This window comes from Lithobates pipiens, unplaced genomic scaffold, assembly GCF_037356315.1.
Source record: "Lithobates pipiens isolate NorthernLeopardFrog02 unplaced genomic scaffold, aLitPip1_a1.2 Scaffold_18, whole genome shotgun sequence".
NCBI classification, from domain to species: domain Eukaryota; kingdom Metazoa; phylum Chordata; class Amphibia; order Anura; family Ranidae; genus Lithobates; species Lithobates pipiens.
The window spans coordinates 191,232,829-191,253,213 of record NW_027507758.1 but is presented as its reverse complement, the minus strand read 5'-3'; the positions used below and the strand labels follow the sequence as shown (position 1 = coordinate 191,253,213).

Genomic DNA, 20,385 nt, shown 5'->3' with positions numbered 1-20,385 from the left:
GGGGTGCTATTAAGAATAATTGACACCCAAATTTGCATTGCCCTTTTTGCTGCGATTTTAGCATGATTTGGAATCATTGGATGTAGCGCAATACAGATAATAAATAAACACTTAATTAATTAAAATAAATTACAGTTGTGCTCATAAGTTTACATACCCTGGCAGAATTTATGATTTCTTGCCCATTTTTCAGAGAATATGAATGATAGCACAAAAACTTGTCTTTCACTCATGGTTAGTGTTTGGCTGAAGCCATTTATTATCAATCAACTCTTTTTGAAACATAATGGCAACAGAAATTACCCAAATGACCCTCATAAAAAGTTTACATACCTTGGTGATTTTGGCCTGATAACATGCACACAAGTTGACACAAAGGGGTTTGAATGGCTATTAAAGGTAACCATCCTCACCTGTGATCTGTTTGCTTGTAATTAGTGTGTGTGTATAAAAAGTAAAGGAGTTTCTGGACTTCTGACAGACCCTTGCATCTTTCATCCAGTGCTGCCCGGACATTTCTGGATTCTGAGTCATGGGGAAAGCAAAAAAAATTTCAAAGGATCTGTGGGAAAAGGTAGTTGACCTGTATAAAACAGAAAGCGACATAAAAAGAAATCCAATGAATTGAGAATGCCAATCAGCAGTGCTCAAACTCTAATCAAGAAGTGGAAAAGGAGGGGTTCTGTTGAAACCAAACCACGGTCAGGTAGACAAACTATAATTTCATCCACAACTGCCATGAAAATTGTTCGGGATGCAATGAAAAACCCAGAAATAACTTCAGGTGAAATACAGGACTCTCTGAAAACGTGATGTGGCTGTTTCAAAATGCACAATAAGGAGGCACTTAAAGAAAGATGGACTGCATGGTTCAGTTGCCAGAAGAAAGCCATTACTACGCTAATATCACAAAGTATCCCTCTTATAATACGCCAAACAGCACAGAGACAAGCCTCAAACCTTATGGAGCAAAGTCATTTGGAGTAATGAGACCAAAATTTAGCTTTTTGGCCACAACCATAAACGCTACATTTGGAGAGGAATCAACGAGGCCTATGATGAAAGGTACACCATTCCCACTGTGAAACATGGAGATGGATTGCTGATGTTTTGGGGATGTGTACTAAAAAGGCACAGGAAATTTGGTCAAAATTGATGGCACGATTTATGCAGTATGTTATCAAAAATACTGGAAGAACATTTGCATTCATCAGCCAGGAAGCTTCGCATGGGAGGTACTTGAACATTCCAACATGACAATGATCCAAAACACAAGGCCAAGTTGACCTGTCATTGACTACAGCAGAATAAAGTGAAGGTTCTGGAGTGGCCATCTCAGTCTCCTGACCTCATTATCATTGAGCCACTCTGGGGAGATCTCAATAGGAATGGGCAGCTTTACCATCTGAGAAGATAGAGCGCCTCATCCACAAATACCACAAAAGACTTCACACTGTCATTGATTATAAAGGGGGCAATACACGGTATTAAGAACTGTGGTATGTAAACTTTGGATCGGGGTCATTTGGGTAGTTTCTGTTTCCATTATGATTTAAAAAGAGTAAACACAGTTGATTAATAATAAATGGCTTCCGCCAAACACTAACCATTGTTTATTCTCTATTTTATTATGTAAACAAGCAATAAAACTCACATTGCAATATCCAAATTATATTTTTAAAATGTACATTTATTCTCCCCACCCCCCCCCCCCAAAAAGGCAACCACACCCCCTCTCCTCCCCCTTAACCCTTAGACCTCCCTCAAATTCCTCCAACCCTTGGATTTTTTAACCACTTTGCTCCCGGGCTATAGCCGAAAGACAGCTCAGCGTGACGCTTAATTGCCGAGAAGTTGTCCCTGGATGCCTTCCTTTTTACTTGTTCCCTTTGTGCCACCGCGGGTGCATATTGGGGAAAATCTGTGTTGACCGTGTCATCAGTGCCACATATCAGTGCCGTCTGTCATCAGTGCCCCATCAGTGTCCCCTGTCATCAATGCCACATCAATGTCACGTGTCATCAGTGACACATATTAGTGCCATCTGTCATCAGTGCCACATCAGTGTCATGTGCCATCAGTGCCACATCAGTGTCACTTATCAGTGCCATCTGTCATCAGTACCATTGTCCTGGTGCTCCAGGACCTTCAAAAGTGTGACAGGTAGTCAACAAGTTAGATATGTAATTTATGCTCCTAGAACACCTGATGGTGCTCCCTGCATGTTGGGCCTCTCTATGTGGCTAGACTGTAAAAAAGTCCCACACATGAGGTATCGCCATACTTAGGAGGAGTAGCAGAATGTATTTTTGGGTGTCATTTGTGGTATACACATGCTGTGTAAGAGAAATAACCTTACATTACAATGACAATTTTGTGAAAAAAATCTTCATTTTGAAAAGAATTGTGGGAAAATGACAACATCAAAAACCTCACCATGCATCTTACTAAATACCCTGGAATGTCTACTTTCAAAAAATGGGTCATTTGGGGGGGTATTTGTACTTTCCTGGCTTCTTTGGGTCGCAAGAAATGAGATAGGCCACCAGTACATCAGGTGTGATCAATTTTTTATGATTTGAACCACAGCTTGTAGACTCTCTAACTTTCACACAGACCAAATAATATCCACCAATTTGGGTTATTTTTACCAAAGATATGTAGCAGTATAAATTGTGGCCACAATTTATGAAGAAAAATGTATACTTTGCAAAATTTTATCACAGAAACAAAAAAAAATTAGTTTTTTTTTTCAAAATTTTCTGTCTTTTTTCATTTATAGCGCAAAAAAAAAACCCAGGTGGTCAAATACCACCAAAAGAAAGCTCTATTTGTATGAAAAAAGGGACAAACAATTCGGTTGGGTACAGTATTACATGATTGAGTAATTGTCATTCAAAGTGTGAGAGCACCGAAAGCTGAAAATTGGTCTGGGTAGGAGGGGGTTTAAGTGCCCAGTAGGCAAGTGGTTAAACTCCATCCATTTTTCCCATATGTTCCAATATGTCTCTAATGAATCCTCTACTACATGAATTGTTTCCTCTATGGCTTTCACCATTTCCACTCTTGCTACCCACTCCTTCATATTCGGCACGTCCTGGGTTCTCCATAGGGTCATAATAAAACCTTTAGCTGCATTAAAGAGGACTAAGGTATTCCTATATTGGGGCACCATTTTTCTTGTGTCATGAAATAGACATTTCCAGGGATCATTCTGAATATTTTCTCCCCTTATTTGATAGATTGCTGCTATAATTTTACCCCAGTAAGGCTGTATCTTTGTACTTTCCCACCACAGGTGCGCAACGGTCCCTGGGGCAACACATCCTCTCCAACAAATTTGGGGGGCCTTCTGCTCCGAGCCTGTGTGCCCCCTGAGGGGCCATGTACCATCTCGCCAAACGTTTATAGCACATTTCCACCATCCTTATATCACTTGATAAAAAACACGCTATTCTAAGGATTTTCCATTTATGTTTCTCATCCCTAAAGCCGCGTACACACGTAGCCATCTGTCCGACGTACTTAGTCTGGCGGACTTCCGCCAGACTGTCCGTCGGAATTTCCGAACGGGCTACTTGCCCACACACGGCACTTTTTCAGTGGACTAATACGGCGTACTTTCGAAAAGGAACGGACTCGCCCACACACGCGGAGGAAAGTCTGCTCATTTCGAAAGCGTCTCCAGGTAGGCGGGGCCCGCGAAGGAGACGTCGCTGGCCGCGCCGCCTGGTATGGACTTAAAGGGGAACCCCAAGTCCACAACAGACCCTTGTCCGAGCACGCTACCCGGCCGGCCAGGAAAGGGGGGCGAGCGAGCGCCCCCCCTCCTGAGCCGTACCAGGCCGCGTGCCCTCAACATGGGGGGTGCCTTGGGGAAGGGGGGGCCGTGCACCCCCCCACCCCAAAGCACCTTGTCCCCATGTTAAAGAGGACAAGGGCCTCTTCCCGGCAACCCTGGCCGTTGGTTGTCGGGGTCTGCGGGCGGGGGGCTTATCGGAATCCGGGAGCCCCCTTTAATAAGGGGGCCCCCGGATACCGGCCCCCCACCCTATGTGAATGAGTATGGGGTACAATGTACCCCTACCCATTCACCTGTAAAATAAAAGTACAAAAAAAAACACAACACACGAGATAAAATACTTTATTGCACAGCTCCGGGGGTCTTCCGTCTTCGGGGGTCTTCTCGCCGGACTCCTCCGCTATCTTCTTGTAGCTCTTTTGCTAGCGGAGGAGTCCGGCTTTCTTCCTCGCCGCCGGCCTCTTCTTCCGACTTCGGGGGTCTTGTCCCCCTCTTCGGTTCTTCTGTCGCCACCGCCGCTGCCTTCCGTTCTTCTTCTTCTTTTTCTTCTTCTTCTTCTTCTTCTTCTCCAGGAGATGTTGACTCGACGATCTCTCCGGCCGCAATGCCAGGGACGCGCTGCGCGGCCAGTTATATAGGGACAAGGGGCGGTGTCACATGGCTTTATGTCACATGGGTTGGTGTCACATGGTGACCCCGCCCCCTTACGATGTCACAGTCCCCATGTGACATCAACCCATGTGACCAACCCATGTGACATAAAGCCATGTGACACCGCCCCTTGTCCCTATATAAGTGGCAGCGCAGCGCTTCCCTGGCATTGCGGCCGGAGAGATCGTCGAGTCAACATCTCCTGGAGAAGGAGAAGAAGAAGAAGAAGAACGGAAGGCGGCGGCGACGGCGGCGACAGAAGACCGGGCCACCGCCTGTAAAAGAGCTATAAGAAGGCGCGGTGGCCCGGCAGAAGAACCGAAGAGGGGAACAAGAACCCCGAAGTCGGAAGAAGAGGCCGGCGTCGAGGAAGAAAGCCAGACTCCTCCGCTATCTTCTTGTAGCTCTTTTGCTAGCGGAGGAGTCCAGCGAGAAGACCCCCGAAGACGGAAGACCCCCGGAGCTGTGCAATAAAGTATTTTATCTCGTGTGTTGTGTTTTTTTTTGTACTTTTATTTTACATGTGAATGGGTAGGGGTACATTTTACCCCATACTCATTCACATAGGGTGGGGGGCCGGTATCCGGGGCCCCCTTATTAAAGGGGGCTCCCGGATTCCGATAAGCCCCCTGCCCGCAGACCCCGACAACCAACGGCCAGGGTTGTCGGGAAGAGGCCCTTGTCCTCATCAACATGGGGACAAGGTGCTTTGGGGTGGGGGGGGCGCGCGGCCCCCCCTTCCCCAAGGCACCCCCCATGTTGAGGGCACGCGGCCTGGTACGGCTCAGGAGGGGGGGGGCGCTCACTCGCCCCCCTTTCCTGGCCGGCCGGGTAGCGTACTCGGACAAGGGTCTTTTGTGGACTTGGGGGGGACCCCACGCGGATTTTTTTCGGCGTTGGGGTTCCCCTTTAAGTCCATACCAGGCGGCGGGGCCAGCGACGTCTCCTTCGCGGGCCCGCCTACCTGGAGACCCGCTCGAAATTAGCGGACTTTTCTCCGGGCGGGAAAAGTCCGCTCATTTCAAAAGTACGGCAGACTGGCACACACACGGCCGGATTGTTCGCCGAAATGCGAGTCCGACGGATAGATTGGTGTGCAACACGGCATTCTAAGTCCGCCGTACTTTCGGGTCAAAAAAGTATGCCGGAGGCTACACACGGGGGGATTGTTTGGTGGACTTGAGTTTGCCGGACTTTTCCACCGGATTGTTTGATCGTGTGTACGCAGCATTAGAAAGCCTATCTCCTCTTCCCATTTCCCTAGATAGGGAGGGGATTCAGGTTCTGCTTCCTTGACCAAAATATTATACATTTTAGATATAAATGGATCTAAGCTAAAAGGGGAACAACATAATTTCTCTATTAACTCCATGTGCCCTTTTCCCTGCAATGGTAGTGGTAATGATTGTGTAAAGTGCTTTAAATGTGCATACCTCCATTTATCTAATGACTTATTACCCCATATAAGTGTGATTTCAGCATACGTATATATCCTATTTCTCTTCATTACATCTTGCAGTAATATTTCCTCGTCTTTTGCCCATCTAGTAAAATATATGTGTTCCTCTTTCCCTGGTTTAAAGTAATTTGTGCCCAAAATAGACATTAGCGGCAAATTATAATTGATGGTGCATTCTTCCCAACATATCCCAAATCTTAAGAGTATTTCTAGTTAGTGGGTTTGTGCTAATGGCTAGATCCAGGTACTGCCGTGGTATCCAAACCATCTTTCACAAATCCACCTTACTTTGTGTTATCTCAATATTTACCTGACTTTTCCCCTCCTTATTATGGGTCCACTCTGCGATCCAGGAGACAGAGATCGCTTGATAATATTTATCGAAATCCAGTGCTGCTAGTACCCCTTCCCTTTATCCCTTCACCAATGTTGCATATGCAATCCTGGAAGCGTTTATGTGCCCAAATGTATTTTAGTATCATTGATCTTAATTTCCTGAAATATCCTTAAGGTACAGCTATTGCAATTATTTGAAAGATGTAAATCATCCTAGGTAAAATATTCATTTTTAAGGCATTGATTCTTCCTATCCATGAAAGAGGCTTATGTCTCAAATTATTTAAATGTCCTTTAATCTTGTTAAGCGCTGGTATATAATTTGCTTAGAACATAGTCCCTAAAGATGCAGTTTTATTCCCAAATACCCAAATCCCTCCTCACACCACACAAAAGGGAATTTAGGTTGAAATGTCAGTTGTTCCTCCCTTGGAGTGGTAATATTCAGAATCTCAAATTTAGACATATTTATGTTAAAATTGGAGAATTTCCATATTTATTCAATTCCCCCTACTATAGTTGGGATTGTTCCTAGGGTTGGAGACATAAAAAAGCAAATCATCCGCATAGGTGGCTACACTATAATCCCGTCCCCCTACTTTCACCCCTCTAATATCTGAGTTTTTACGGATTGCAGCTAACAGAGGTTCCAATGCCAAAACAACAGCATTGGAAGGAGGGGGCACCCCTGCCTTGTCCCATTAAATAGTTCAAAGGAAGAAGATACATTTCCAATTTTTATTCAGATTTTAGCTGTTGGATGGTGGTAGAAAGTAGATATCAATTTCTTCATCCTCGTCCCCATACCCAGATACCTTAATGTTCCAAGTATAAACCCCCAGTCTAACCCGTTGAAGGCCTTTTCGGCATCTATTGACAGATATATGACTGAGGCCTTACCCTTTTTTGCTTCATGGATCAAAAACATTGATTTAAGGCAGTTATCCCTTACCTCTCTCCCTGTTACAAATCCTGCCTGATCGTTATGTATCCAACTTGGTAATAACGGTTTTAGTCTTTCTGCTATTATTTTAGCAAAAATCTTTATATCTGTATTTAATAGTGATATTGGCCTATAACTCGCTGGGACTGCTGGATCCTTCCCCTCTTTTGGAATAAGAGTTATATAGGCCAATAATGATTCCTCCCGCAAGGTCTCTCCTTCTGCTAAAATATTTAAATATTCACATTAGGGATCAAAAACGTTTGAAATCTTTTATAGTACAAGATAGAGTACCCGTCAGGGCCCGGGCTCTTTCCCAGGGCCATATTCTTTATTGCTCTTGCTACTTCTTCCTGGGCAATCGGAACTTCAAGTTGTTCAAGCTCCTCCTCATGCACCGTGGGAAGGTCTAGGCCCTTGTCAGGGCTGGGCTCAGCCCTTCCTTTTCTGTGCTGGCCACTCAGCTGTCGGCTAATTGCCAGATCCTATCTCTCCACAGTTACTCAGCTGTTGATGATATCCTGCTCCTCAGTCCTGCCTACTTAAGCCGTCCAACCCAGAGGATCTCTGCCTTCGCCTTAGTCAAAATCACAGAGACGCTCACCCTTCTGGCTCCAGATCCTGCTTGCTGTTTTACTACGCTCATCTCCAGCTCACTGACAGCTTGTCTGACTATCCGTACCGGTCCTGAACTCTGGCTATGTTTTGACTACGTTTGTTCTATTTATTTTTATTATGAAACAAGTGTGATTTAACTGTACTTCTGTCTCGGTATGATTTCATGGTTTCTGACAGCCCTGCAGGTACTCATATACTTCTGCATCTTGTTTCTCTCTATCTTCGCAATTTCAGGAGACTAATGTACCATCTCCCCCTTATCGTTCTTGATTTAAGGGATAAAGCATAAACTCTTCTTTTCCTTTACTACTCTGGCCAGCCATTTCCCGGCTTTATTACCCCATTGATACCTCTTTATCTACTATAAGAAAAGCACCTTTTTATCCTGTTCTAACAATTGTACTAATTCCTCTCTTTTTGCTTTTAATTCTTGTCTCTCTGGAATGCCTTGGGGTCTTGTCATTTGTTCTAAATCGTATATCTCTCGATATAAAATACGAAGTTTCTCTCCCCTCTCTCTCTTCTTCCCTGCTCCAGCCCCAATCAATATTCCTCTTATAAAAGATTTATGTGCTTCCCACAAAGTTGGCCGGGGAATTTCTGATGTGTCGTTAACTGCGAAGAAATTTTCCAGCTCTTGTTCGATCTTCTTAATTATCATCGGATCCTGTATGAGAGAATTGTTTAATCTCCAGTTCCTTCCCCCCTAAAGTCTTGTGGTATTTCTAATTGAATCACTACTGGAGCATGATCAGAGAGGGTTATTGCTTTAATCTCCATGTTTTCAAGGGATGGTAATAATTGATGTTCTATAAGGACATAATCGATCCTTGAAAATGACCCATGGACTGGGGAATGAAAAGTATAATCCCTTTTCCCTGGGTGCCTGACCCTCCATGCGTCTACCAGCTGGTACTCTAATAACATATTTTTAACTGCCTTTTGTCTAATGTGTATAATGAGAGGGACTCCCGTCATATCTACCCGAGGGTCTATACTCGGGTTTAAATCTCCTGCTATTATAAGTTTGCCTTCCTTAAATACCTAGTTTTTTTCAGGAATTTCTTTAAGCATTCATCTGGCTCCTTATTTGGGGAGTAAATATTCGCCAGCGTACATTCCATATTACACAGTCTCCCTTTTATAAAGAGCAACCTACCCTCAGGGTCTGCCAGCTGCTCCTTTACAACAAATACCATATTCTTATCAAAACCTATGGCCACCCCCCGTGAGTAGCTGGATACTGAATCTCCAGGTACGGGAATATAGGAAGCAGAGAAGAAAACCCCCCCCAACCCCACCCCATTCCCCACCCACCTCCCCCCTTAACATACATGTTCAATGTATGGATCCGATTACATCTATCCAGATATCACCAATTCCCATACCGCCTAGGGGGTGGTTACCTCTAACCTTGCTAACCCCTCTACTGACCGTCCAGCCCCCCCCCCACCCCCGCCCCTCCATCTATTTATTTCTCTCTAATCATGTTCCTTCTTACACCCTAGTGTTCCTTAAAACATCTCTCAAAATACATGATTTAATGTACCCTGCAACCTCCACTAGTACCTCTCTCTCCTCCCTCCCCTCTTCTCTCATTAAGAGTCCACTGCCTATTACTCTGTGCCAGAATTGATCCAGTGTTTTCTTCCCATCCTGGTAGAGGGGGTGGTATAAGATCCAGCTTACTACAAAAGTCCTGGAGATCTTCAGGGAATCTGAGTACTGCATTTCGACCATCCTTCCTCCCCTTAAGACACGGTGGGAATCCCCATTGATATGAGACATTCAGTGTCCGCATTTGTTTTGTCAGAGTCTTAAGAAGTCTTCTTCTTGCGAGAGTCTCTGTCGATAGGTCTGAGAATAGTTGCAGCTCAGTTCCTTCATATAGGATTCCTGCCAACTTCTGTAAGCTTTCCATAGTTTTAGCTTTCTCTTCAGCATAGTGGAGCCTAACAAATTACATCTCTTGGGTTGTCATCCGCCTGGACTTGGCATCTCATAATCCTATGTACCATATCTATTTTCAATATTTCTGTATTTCCTTTCCCGGCATGGGGTTGAACAGTTCCTGCATCATCTTTGTCAATTCTTCATTTTGGGATTTCTCTGATAATCCTCTTATCCGTAGATTTTTCCGTGCTTCGATTTTCTTGATCTTCCATTTTATACAACAGTGATCTTTTGCTCTTTGCAGAGCCTTCATCTTTTCATTCATTTCCTCCAGCCTTTGAACATATATATCCAGTCTCTCCTACATTTCATCTACTTGGCTCAAGACCTGCCCAATATCTGCTCTAACTGCCGCAATGTCTGTTTTTAGGGATATTTCAACTTTAGCCAGCATCTCTGCTAGCATCTCTTTAATTTGATGTATGCCTACTTGAACTTCCTCTGGTCCTAAATCCTCCATCTCTAGCTCTGCACCTCCTTTTTTCTTCTGGCTTCCACTTTGTGCTTTAGGGTTTTCTGAGGAAATATTTCCATTTTTTTGGTGGCACCACAGATGTATCATTCACCTTTCCTACTTTGGTATCCTCTTTTGTTGTTTTTTTGTTTACCTGCCCCAGTCCATAGCTAGGCCTGCCATGCCCATCTTCTGACATACTTGTCTTTGCTGACATGTAACGTTGAATACCTCCTGGACTCATGGCAGATGGAGCCCTTTTACCCGCTCTACCTGGTTTTCCTGTCATGTTTGCTTAATTACTTTATTATACACACACACACACACACACACACACACCAGGTTAATGAATATTGCCAGGTATTTATATATTCCAATAAGTGTACAAGATTTATATAATAGGTGTCCTTCAGCAGGTATCTTCTGGTAATAAGAAACACTGAAATTATCCGCCGACAAGACAGTCTGCAGCCTGCAATAATAACTATCCACAGATAGTAGCTGCAGCACTTTTCAATTTAAAACTATATAGGCAAAAAAAAAAACACAACAAACAATTCTCCTCATAACATAGCATCTCTTCCTCTCTAGAGTGCATAGGAGCTATTTAAATGAATAAGAGGCTTTATAGTGCTATCATAAATTCATGATTTAATATACGATCAGTTCCTTTCCTTCAGTGACCATGGCCAGTTGTCAGCAGATAGCAGCCTTCCTCATAAATAACCCATCCTGCTATAGAGGAAGTAATGTACAAAAAGAGGCTCAATCACTTTGCAAGTTTCAGCAAATATCAACAAAAAAGCTGTATCAATAAGTAAAGGAAGTTTGTAGTACTCTTTAATGGTGTTTTAAGTGCAATGACCCGTTTTTCTATGCAGAACAATCCCTTTTTCAATAACCATATGAAGTTCAAATAGCGACCCTCCTTAGTCACTAGCTCCTTCTATTGCGGGAGAAAATAACATATGTAGAGAGGCTCAGTCGCTCTTCAAGCTTCAGCGACTATCAGCAAGTGGAAGAAAAAAAAAGGGAAAAGGGAGGCAGCTGGGACTCATCAGCAGACAAGACAATCTTCAGTCAGTAACAAATAGCAACCACAGCATTTGTCCAAATTTAGTTAGCAAATGACAGCGCATGTCAACATAGTTCTATAAAGTTTAGAAACTGGTATCAGTGTTTTTTAAACACAGTAAACAGTTCCTTTTCTACCCGCTGTTTCTTCCTTTTTAAGATACATAGAGGCTGTTTAAATGGATAAGAGACTTTATGGTGTGCTCAATGATAGAAAATATACCACTAGTTCCTTTTTCAGTAAGCATTTCTTTATCTCTGAGGCACAAAAAGGCTGTTTAAAAGTCAGAATAAACATTCTAATGCTTTCCAAGTTTCCAAGTTTCCAAGCCAGTGCACGTCACAAGCCCACAGGCGGCAGGACAAATCCCAAGATCTCCAGCAGCAGAGAGACAGCAGGGTGCGTCCCACAGCAGCAAGTAATACACTAGGCTCAAGCTAGATGTCAGGGTGCCGGGGGGTGTCAAGGTTAAAGCTGTGGATGCTCGCACTACCCCCTCCAGCATTTTTGTGGTACATAGTTACATAGTAGGTGAGGTTGAAAAAAGACACAAGTCCATGAAGTCCAACCTATGTGTGTGATTATATGTAGTATCAGTAGTACATTGTATATCCCTATATGTTGCTGTTGTTCAGGTGCTTATCTAATAGTTTTTTGAAACTATCGATGCTCCATGCTGAGACCACCGTCTGTGGAAGGGAATTCCACATCCTTGCCGCTCTTACAGTAAAGAACCCTCTACGTAGTTTAAGGTTAAACCTCTTTTCTTCTCATTTTAATCAGGCGCCACATGTCTTGTTAAACTCCCTTCCGCAAAAAAGTTTTATCTCTATTGTGGGGTCACCAGTACGTTATTTATAAATTCAAATCATATGCCCTCTCAAGCGTCTCTTCTCCAGAGAGAATAGGTTCAGTGCTCGCAACCTTTCCTCAAAACTAAATATCCTCCAGACCCTTTATTAGCTTAGTTGCCATTCTTTGTACTCGCTCCATTTCCAGTACATCCTTCCTGAGGACTGGTGCCCAGAACTAGACAGCATACTCAAGGTGCAGCCAGACCAGAGTCTTGTAGAGAGGGAGAATTATCACTTTATCTCTGGAGTTTATCCCCTCTTGAATGTATGCCAATATTCTGTTTGCTTTGGTAGCAGCAGCTTGGCATCGCATGCCATTGCTGAGCCTATCATCTACTATGACCCCCAGGTCCCTTTCCATCCTAGATTCCCCCAGAGGTTCTCCCCCAGTGTATAGATTGCATTCATATTTTTGCCACCCAAATGCATTATTTTACATTAAACCTAATTTGCCATGTAGTTGCTCACCCCATTAATTTGTTCAGATCTTTTTGTAAGGTTTCCACATCCTGGGGGAACCCACTAGCCACCTCTGACCATTCCGAGTACTCCTCATTTATCACCACTCTCTGAACTCCCTTGTAGCCAGTTTTCAATCCATGTACTCAGCCTATGGACCATGCCAATTGACCTTATTTTGTACAGTAAACGTTTATGGTGAAATGTGTCAAATGCTTTTGCAAAATCCAGATACACCACATCTACGGGCCTTCCTTTATCTAGATGACAGCTCACCTCCTCATAGAAGGTTAATAGATTAGTTTGGCAAGAACGATTCTTCATGAATCCATGCTGATTACTGCTAATGATACAGTTCTCGTTACTAAAAATCTTGTATTTAGTCCCTTATCATCCCCTCCAAGAGCTTGCATACTATTGATGTTAGGCTAACTGTTCTGTAATTCCCAGGGATCTATTTTGGACCCTTTTTAAATATTGGTGCTACATTGGCTTTTCTCCAATCCCCTGGTACCATTCCAGCCAGTAGACTGTCAGTAAAACATAGGAACAATGGTCTGGCAATTACTTGACTGAGTTCCCTAAGTACCCTTGGATGCAAGCCATCTGGTCCCAGTGATTTATTAAAGTTAATTTTCCCAAGTCTAATTTGGTCTGTCCTCCCTTTTTTACTGTTTACATACTTATAGAATTTCTTGGGATTTTTTTTGCTCCCCCCTTGCTATGTGTCTTTTGTGTTCTATCTTAGCTGCCCTAATTGCACCCTTACATTTCTTGTTACATTCTTTATAAAGTCTGAATGCTGATGATGATCCCTCAACCTTGTATTTTTTGAAGGCCTTCTCCTTTGCTTTTATATGCAATTTTACATTGGAGTTAAGCCATCCTTGACTTTTGTTCGCTCTTTTAAATGTATCACCCAATGGGATGCATTGGCTAATGCCCTTATTTAATATGCTCTTAAAGCAAACCCATCTCTCCTCCATGTTCTTTGAGCATAAGATTTTATCCCAATTCATACCTTCTAACAAGGTTCGTAGTTTAGGGAAGTTGGCTCTTTTGAAATTCAGTGTCTTTGTATTCCTCTATGTTTCCTATTTGTGTGATTTATACTGAAGCCAATTGACCTGTGTATGCTGTTTCCTAAATTTTCCTGTATTTCCACATCCGTGATCAGGTCTGTATTGTTGGTAATCAGTAGACCCAGTAACACATTATTTCTAGTTGGTGCGTCTATCATCTGAACCATGAAATTGTACTGCAAGACATTTAGGAACTGGTGAGCCTTAGATGAAGGAGCAGTTCCCTCTGCCCAGTCTATGTCTGGATAATTAAAATGCCCCCTTATGATAACACTTCCCATCCTTACTGCTAATCTAACTTGTTATAAGAGATCCATCTCCCCCTCCTGCCTCAGGTTAGGGGGGGCTATAGCATACTTCCAGTAATATTTTCCCCTTAGCTTCATCCCTTGGGAGCTCTACCCATAAGGATTCCACCCCCTACCTAGCTCCCTTAGTGATGTCATCTCTCACATTCATTTGTACTTTATTCTTGATATATAGACCCCCCCCCCCCTCCTTTTTACCCTCTCTATCCCTATTATCATTCATATTCTCTAAAAAATGGGCAAGAAATCATAAATTCTGCCAGGGTATGTAAACTTATGAGTACAACTGTATGACAAAACATGCAACAACATGTAGATTGAATTCAATAAAATTTCCACGTATTGCAAGCCACTGAAAAAAATCCTCCACCAATGTGTTGTGAAATTCTCAATATCTTCCACTTTTACCGAGCTTCTAGAAAAGCTGAAGGAAGAAGTTTAATTTGCCCATGTTTATATGATATGCTTGATTCATAGCACTGTGGGTGTTTTTTTTTTTTTTTATGTAAGTGTTCATTTCATAACTTTTTCAATAAAAGAGCGTTATACAAAGAGCACTAATGGTCCCATTCTATCTTAACATGCAACCCACTAAGACACTAGAGTTAGTGGAGGAGTAAATGTCCACACAGCCCAGAGAAGGGCAACAAGCATATTTAGACCTTGATTTATTATTAGAGTCAATAGAATAAGGTGTGTCCTAAATCATATACAAACAAAAAAGGTGGCGCTAAAATCTGTGCACATTAAAAAAAGCATATACATGCCACAACACCCAAGTGCATACAAAATAACAGTAAATGAAACGTTACAACAAAGTAGCTATAGGAATCTCTGTGTAGTCAAACGCTGACACTCGAACAGACTTGCCAGAAGTAATCTCAAAGGGACTTTATAGATGGTGTCACAGTAGAAAAAATGTAGGTAGTCTTACCAAGACTGTTGGACACATCCACCCTACAGCGGTGTGTCATACAAGCTTTCAGTGCTCAACCTCCTACGCTAAGGTAAGACGAACTCCAAGACCGGAACCAGACGGTATGGATGATGACAACCCCCGTGTAGACCAACGGACATCCGGAATAGTGACTCAGGGTACCATAGCTCGATGGAATTCAATGTATAAGGAAAAGAGATACAGAAAAAACAGAAAACTCCGATGGTGCAAGTCAAACTTAAAAATGATTCATTCACATCAAAAACAGGATGTGACAATAAAACGAGATCTCAATATATATATATATATATATATATATATATATAAAAAAGGCAATGTGAAAAGGACAAGAGAGGCTGGCCAGACGCGTTTCAACTCTATGGGTCTTCAACTGGGGCATATGCCTTTCCGTCTGGTTCCGGTCTTGGAGTTCGTTTTACCTTAGCGCAGGAGGTTGAGCGCTGAAAGCTTTTATGACACACCGCTGTAGGGTGGATGTGTCCAACAGTCTTGGTAAGAGTACCTACATTTTTTCTACTGTGACACCATCTATAAAGCCCCTTTGAGATTACTTCTGGCAAGTCTGTTCGAGTATCAGCGTTTGACTACACAGAGACTCCGATAGACACCCACTGAAAGTTTGGCACTCACGGGACACTTTATTTCATTTTGGGAGTAGTTACACATCGATGCAATTACCCCTCCTACTTATTTGTAACGCTGTTTCAACCTTTGTTGCAACGTTTCATTTACTGTTATTTTGTATGCACTTGGGTGTTGTGGCATGTATATGCTTTTTTTAATGTGCACAGATTTTAGCGCCACATTTTTTGTTTGTATATGATTTAGAACTGTGTTGGTTTGTATGTTGGCAGCTCCTTGTTTGCACTATTTTGAAGTATAGCACAGTCTTTTTTCTTTCTGCTGTTTAGAATAAGGTGTGTGTTTAAGAAAAGCACTGGGTGTTGCATGCTCTGCATTGATTGCACTAACAAACAAGTTAATTGTCTCCAATAATTGTTCCATTCTGCAAAGTTGTACAGCCCATAATTAGGTATTGCCATGCATGCTACCATCATTTAGGATTTTAAGTGAATTTTCATGTACAAATATGTATTTTAGCATGGTTAAAAAAGAAACAAGAAACAGAAATGGGCCTGACAGTGAAATCATTAAAGAATACCTAAACTCAAGAACAAAATGTAACATATTGTAGTTTGCAAATCAGCAAAAATGTGCAAATAAGCAAAAAGATGTGTACCCTACATAAAGTGAAATTTTCAGAAAAAAACAATAAATATGAATATAAATCATTCCATCGTGCAAACAGCTAAAACAAAAGATTGTGCAAAAAAAAGGTCCCATACACAGTGCAATTCAAATTGTGCAATTTCAATTGTGATGATATTTTCCAATGTTATTTGGATTGTCATTTGCACTAATTCATATTTAGTCAGCTATTTGCTGATTGTGCACTTTGTTTTTTTGCACGTGGGCTTTTTTTGCACATTTATATTGGATGATTATTGATTTTAGGTATATATATTTTTTTAATTAATGAGGGTTTTTTTCGTAATTATTTGTTATTTATCTTTATTAAAGCGGAGGTCCACCCTAAAATGGACCTTCCGCTCATCGGAATCCTCCCCCCCTCCGGCGCCACAATTGGCACCTTTCAGGGGGGAGGGGGGTGCAGTTACCTGGATAATCCAGGTAACTGCACCCACTTCCCGGGATAGCTCTCTGCGGAAAGGGGCGTAGATTACGCCCCTTTCCGCAAGTGCCCGCCCCCTTCCGCAAGTGCCCCGCTGCCTGCTGGGAAACACACAGATCCCAGAGGCAGCGGGGACCGTCCTTATTGCGCAGCGCTACTCGCGCATGCGCAGTAGGGAACCGGGCAATTAAGCCGAAAGGCTCCATTTCCTGATTCCCATACCCAAGATGTCGGCGGCAGCACCCGAGTACCGATCTAGAGATCGGCTTCGGGTGCCGACATCGCGGGCGCGCTGGACAGGTAAGTGTCACTATTTTAAAAGTCAGCAGCTGCAGTATTTGTAGCTGCTGGCTTTTAAAAAAAAAAAAAAAAACCTCCCGCTTTAATTTTTAGTTTCATGACTACTATTAATATATTTTTATAAGAACACTTCCTTTATTATGAGAGTCTATTTATACAGATTACTGAGGTTCTATTGATTATTGAGGTTTATTTTTTACTGAGCACTATTGAGTCAATTTAGCTACTGACAGTGAGTTTGAGGTCTGTAAGCCCTTGTACACACGGTCGGAGAATCCGTCGGAATGTGTCCTATCGGACCGTGTTGTCAGATAATCCGACTGTGTGTGGTATGCATCGGACTGATTCCGTCGGAATATCCGTCGGACCCAATTTTCCAACTTGCTGGAAATATTTCCCAACCAACTGGGCCGATCGGACATACTCCGATCATGTGTAGAGAATTTTGATCGGACCAAGTGCCACGCATGCTCAGATCAAATTCCTACATCAAAGCTATTGGCTACTAGCCTGAATGTAGTCCCATCGTAACGAAATTACGTCATCACGTTCTGAAAGATCGGATTTTTCGACAACTTTGTCCGACCGTGTGTATGCAACAGTTTCGGACAAGATCCGACGGACAAAATCCGACGGGCAAAATCCGACGGATTTGGTTGTCGAAATCTTTGACCGTGTGTACAGGGGCTTAGAGTGTGTTTTGTCGGTTTTCTCCTTGCTTCCTCACAACTGTGTGACTAAATGGGGGAAGAAGAGTATTTTTCATTGATTAGTGGAGGCTGTTACTATTTGATTGCTGTCTCCATTATCTATGAGATATCAAGCCCCAGATGCTTTTTTATTCCTGTGGAGCTACTTTTCTCATAGTACCTTCAGAGGACCATTTGTATAGTTATTTATATGTATTGTTAGATTAGAGATTGGTAAGCGCCACATTCATACCCATAAATAATAGCTTGTTGTTTTGGTGTGGGAACACCCTGATGTTGGCAGCTGCCTGTTGATTTTTTCTCCTATTGATTTGCACATTGCTCTCCCCTTATTTACATATATTGTAGTTTACCAGCCATGTGGAAGCTGGATTTGTTTTTATTTTTCACGTTAAGAAAATGTTCGGCTAGTATAAAACAAACCTACTCTCTTCTGTCCAATTAATGTTCCATAAACTACTAATTCCCCTGCCCCCTATGTAATGTAAATGAACACAGGAAGACCAGTGTAACACCCATCCAGTAATCTTAGTGTAGTTGTTAGTGCAAGAAAATTTTAGCTTGGCTGAGGGTGAAGCCTGAGCTATGAATCTGGGGCAGGGTTTAGTGACTCAGGGCTGGGTGGCTTACCCTGGCAGCTTCTCTGGTGCCTCCCCCTATTTTTTGGGACATTGGAGAATGTTCTTGACACAGTGGGTGGAAGCTAGGGGGAGCTGCTCTGAATATTTATGAGGGCCTCAGGCAATCTCCAGTGAAGGGTTGGCAGGGGGCAGGCCACCTCATAAATAGGCATGAGTCATGCCAGGGAGGGGCAGTCAGTTGGAAGATGGAGATGGAGTGCTGTGGAGGCTGCCGCTGGCCCTTGTGTGTGCCCCCTAATCTGGGGGTGGTGACCTTTGGTCTGGGGGTCAGGTGCTGGAGGATACCCCCTAAAACACACAGAGGAAATCCTTTCTGGAGACACAGGAGCAAGGAGAGAGGACAGCGGGAGCAGGTCAGCATGTCAGAGAGATCTCTTGAGAGTCAGCCAGGTGGGCTGGTGAGTGTCAGTCTGGAGGACTGTGGGGATAAGTTAGCCTGGAGGGCTAGTGAATGGGGAAAGGGAAACTGCAGCCAGGCGGGTTGGTAGTGCCTGAAATGGTGGTGCTGGGATCAGTAGCCACAGGAGTGATGTTAGCTGGACACTGAAATTCTGCTGCATAACTAAGGGGCCTCGGGTTCTTGCCTGTAATGGGCCATTTCTTCATCTGACTGAATGACTGTCAGATATACATAGTGTTCCAGCTAGGTTCTGCAAGCAAGTGTGTTCTGGAGTGAAGAAAAGGAGCTGTATATAGAGACTGTATATAGGAAGAGTTGTCCCTGAATTATTGTTGAAGTCAAGTGGGCATCCCAGAACTTTGCTTTATCCATCCAAGTAATTAACTTTCAACAAACCACAAAAACAAAGTTCCGCACTGTTCTTTGTCTCTGAAGTGCCTGAGAAAATTCAGTGCGCCTGACTGTGCAGGATAGGGGATCCCAGTATACTTAGTATACTACCCAGTATATGTAGTATACTACACCTTTTTGTAGTCAAAATCTGGAGAGCAGCCTAGTAACAATAATGAATCCCTTCAAAGATACGTGAATGAGAGTAGCCACCCAGGAAGTAGGTAGAAAGTGTGCTATTTGCCAGGTTACCAGGTGAAAATAAAGGGAAAAAAAAGCCTAAAAAATAGAACTAATGCAGCCACCACATGCTGCAGCATATACATTTTTTGTATTTTTTGGGTTCAGATATGCTTTAATGGATATATATCTGCATTATTTTCTGTGTTTTATATCTGTCTCGCATGTAGTCTTAAATTGCAACCTGCAGATGCTCAGATTAATTTATTTAATTTCATTTTTTATTTATTTATAATTTATAACTAGCCCAGAAAAGATGCAGAGCAGTACTCTGAAGGACACAAAAATTTTCCAGCGATAAATCTAGCTACTCAGCACAAAAATGTAATTCAATTGTTTTACCATTTAGGGTAAAAGCCAATGCTTTAGTTGTCACTAGAAAACAGATATTTATAGATCTTTTAGATATTTAAAAAGCAAAACAATTATCATTTTTAATATGACATTACGGTATCCTTTTGTAGGGTTTTATTTCAGAATTACCTGGTATATCTGTGCTGGCAGGCTGCTCACTGGAGCATTTTCAGTTTCTCCTGTGTGGGAAACAGAATCAGTTACTGATATGTTTGAATTGATTTACTGTAATCATATGGCATTTAAAGATGACAACACACAATTTGGTTTTACTGCAACAAAACCTAAAGAAGAAAAATAATTCATATTATCCCACACATGACAAGCAGGATTGAGTCAGCTTTGTGATTTTGTAGACACTAATGCCCTGTACACGCGGTTGGAAATTCTGACTGAAAAGGTCCGATCGGATTATGTTGTCAGACAATACCGTGTGTGGGCTCTATGGGATTTTTTCTGTCGAAAATTCCAACAGAAAAAGTTTGAGAGCTGCATCTAAAATTTTCTGACAAAAAAATCAGATCAGACTTTTTCCGATCGGTTGTAGAGAATTCCGACGGACAAAGTGGCACGCATGCTCAGATTAAATTACGGGACCAAAGCTATTGGCTACTAGCTTCTACGTTGTCCCGTCGTATGTAATGAACATCACCTTGTTCCGAACGATCAGATTTTCCAACAACCAAAATCCGTCTGAAAAAATCA

The 20,385-nt window shown here is 42.6% G+C and overlaps 1 protein-coding gene across 1 annotated transcript in view; it reads right to left on the bottom strand.

Moving 5' to 3' along the window:
• ARHGEF33 (Rho guanine nucleotide exchange factor 33) overlaps nucleotides 1–20,385 on the bottom strand; it is a 282,191-nt gene that overhangs the window by 211,381 nt on the left and 50,425 nt on the right. The window contains exon 2 of the mRNA XM_077486478.1: nucleotides 19,810–19,859. Within this exon, the coding sequence (XP_077342604.1) occupies nucleotides 19,810–19,859 (50 nt within the window). The remainder of the gene's footprint in view (nucleotides 1–19,809; nucleotides 19,860–20,385) is intronic.